This window comes from Phanerochaete carnosa (genome assembly GCF_000300595.1).
Source record: "Phanerochaete carnosa HHB-10118-sp unplaced genomic scaffold PHACAscaffold_648, whole genome shotgun sequence".
Classification (NCBI taxonomy): Eukaryota; Fungi; Basidiomycota; class Agaricomycetes; order Polyporales; family Phanerochaetaceae; genus Phanerochaete; species Phanerochaete carnosa.
In genome coordinates, this window is record NW_006768275.1 from 737 (window position 1) to 2,807 (window position 2,071).

Sequence of the window (2,071 nt, forward strand, 5' to 3'; positions counted from 1 at the left end):
TTCCCTGAACATGAGAGAGATGCCCCAGGGTGGCAATTCCATCTAATATACTTAGCCTTTGATGCCCTGGTCCTTCAGCAACCGGCCCTTTTCAAAAAATACCACCGAGAGACTCGCAAGAGGAGAACGCCGCCCACATTCCTGCAATGGCTCTTCTCACGAAAACGATGGCTCATCAAACATGTCTGGGCCAAATACAAACGCATGCACCCTGGCACACAAGTGCAGTTCCAGGACGTTGCGCCAGACTGGCTGAAGTTAGTCATGACTGCAGCCCGAGTACCTCTCAAACCAGAAAGTTACAAAGAAGGCGAAGACAAGACCTCCGACTGGAAACAGGATGGCCAAACGGACATTGCTGAGTTTGTATCTTCAACCGTGGGATCCTCTGCATCCAAGGACCTAATTTTATTACCAGACATCAATAGCAGGAAGGAGGTAGCCCCTGACAAGCATGTGGACCGTTCCACGGACACATTGCCAAGCCTGCCGCCACAACACAGACCACTAAACCCTCTCTTTTCTTAATGTCCGCTATATTATCAGAGCTCACAGACTCCCTGCACCAGCATCGGACGCTCGTAAACAGGTGTTCATTACCCTACATAGGTAGCACTTTAAACACAAGAGATTTTTTTTAAAAATACTCACTTCCACAGCCAAATCCACCGGTCGACATCCTTCTACTAGGAACCACCGAACGTCCATAAGAGGCGAGCTCGCCAATTCTTGCCCTCTATCAACAAATTTGACCACGTATGGCACGTCGTCAAGGAGAGCGGAGATACTGTGCTAGAGTTCTGCAGTGGTCTGCTGGTGCGCCTCTTCAACTTTGTGTGAAGAGACTCAGCCTGACACCTGCTGTGTTTGGCTCGCAGCTTCCGTGACTCTGCTCATGGATCTTCATATATAGAGCCAAAATATTGGCTGAATTAGCCTTTTGTTTCTGCCTGCGCTTCTCTCTCAAAGAGCACACATCACGCTTACACTGACGATGACAACAATTACAATGTTAACGACGATATCAGTCCCAGTGTTCGATGCTGTGAGCTCAATCTCATGCACAAACGCAACTGCTCGTGAGACCTCGATCAGCTCTCCGATGTGCAATGCGTTCTCGCACCAGGGCAGGGGCCTGACGTGTATGCCGCATGCGCACCCAGCCATGACCCCCGTATCGTGCTTTCATAGGACGGGTAATCAGTTCACCGCCAATGTACGTTTGTGCGTCTTGCTCTTTATGACAGAACTTGACGTGACATCTAGGACCCGCACGTCGCGTAGCTCTTCTTATTGCTCAAGAAAGATGGTCGCAGCAGCAGATGGCATATACCAGGTGTGATTTACTTTCCTCATGCGTTCCAAGTGCACAGCTGAATGGGACCTTGTACAGGCAGGAATCAGCACTTACAGGGCACCCCAAATCTCTATGCCCCCAGCATTCAAGATATCCAAGACCCTCGGCTGGACAATCGCTCAGAATCTCAATGCACATTCGATGGGTCTGCGAGTCTCGGTTTGAAGCAGGTGGTGTTGTATCTGATGTCTGTCTGTCATTTCAGGCGTATATGAAATTTCAATGCAGAACAGTAAGTTCTCGGCCATTGCATTTTTACTTGAGCAGAATGCTGAATGCCTTTGCAGACGAGGCAGATGACAAGATCCACATTTTTTCTCGAGGTGCATACACCACCCGTGCGCTCGCTGGCGTAATCAACGAAGTCGACCTGCTCCCGACATGCAACCACCAGCAGATGCCATACGAGAACAAGGTGTACACGTGCACGACACCACTTGGCTAGCAAAGGGCACACTCTCAAGAAGATGTTCTCGGCAGACATCGACATCGAATGAATTGGCGTCCGGGACATAATGTGCTCAGTCGGTTTTCTTGCACTGGATGCCGTTCACAGTAGGCAACACTGCCGTGAAGACGTTCAACATGTCGCCAGCCTCGATGAGTGGTGCGGCAAGTTTAAAGCAAACTTGTTGAAATGGTCATGAGAGGACGAGGATCAGCTCAGCATGCAACTAGGGGACATGCCCAAGGCGAGCCAGAATGATGAGCTGG

The 2,071-nt window shown here is 50.0% G+C and overlaps 1 protein-coding gene across 1 annotated transcript; it reads left to right on the plus strand.

The window, feature by feature from the left end:
• Positions 1-1,354: 1,354 nt before the first annotated feature.
• PHACADRAFT_109033 (uncharacterized protein) lies at positions 1,355-1,802 on the plus strand (the record flags this gene model as incomplete). The annotated part of the gene is made up of 3 exons (XM_007403004.1): positions 1,355-1,502; positions 1,563-1,589; positions 1,645-1,802. The coding sequence occupies 3 exons, from the start codon at positions 1,355-1,357 to the stop codon at positions 1,800-1,802; spliced, it is 333 nt and encodes a 110-aa protein (XP_007403066.1).
• Between the last annotated feature and the right edge of the window lie 269 nt (positions 1,803-2,071).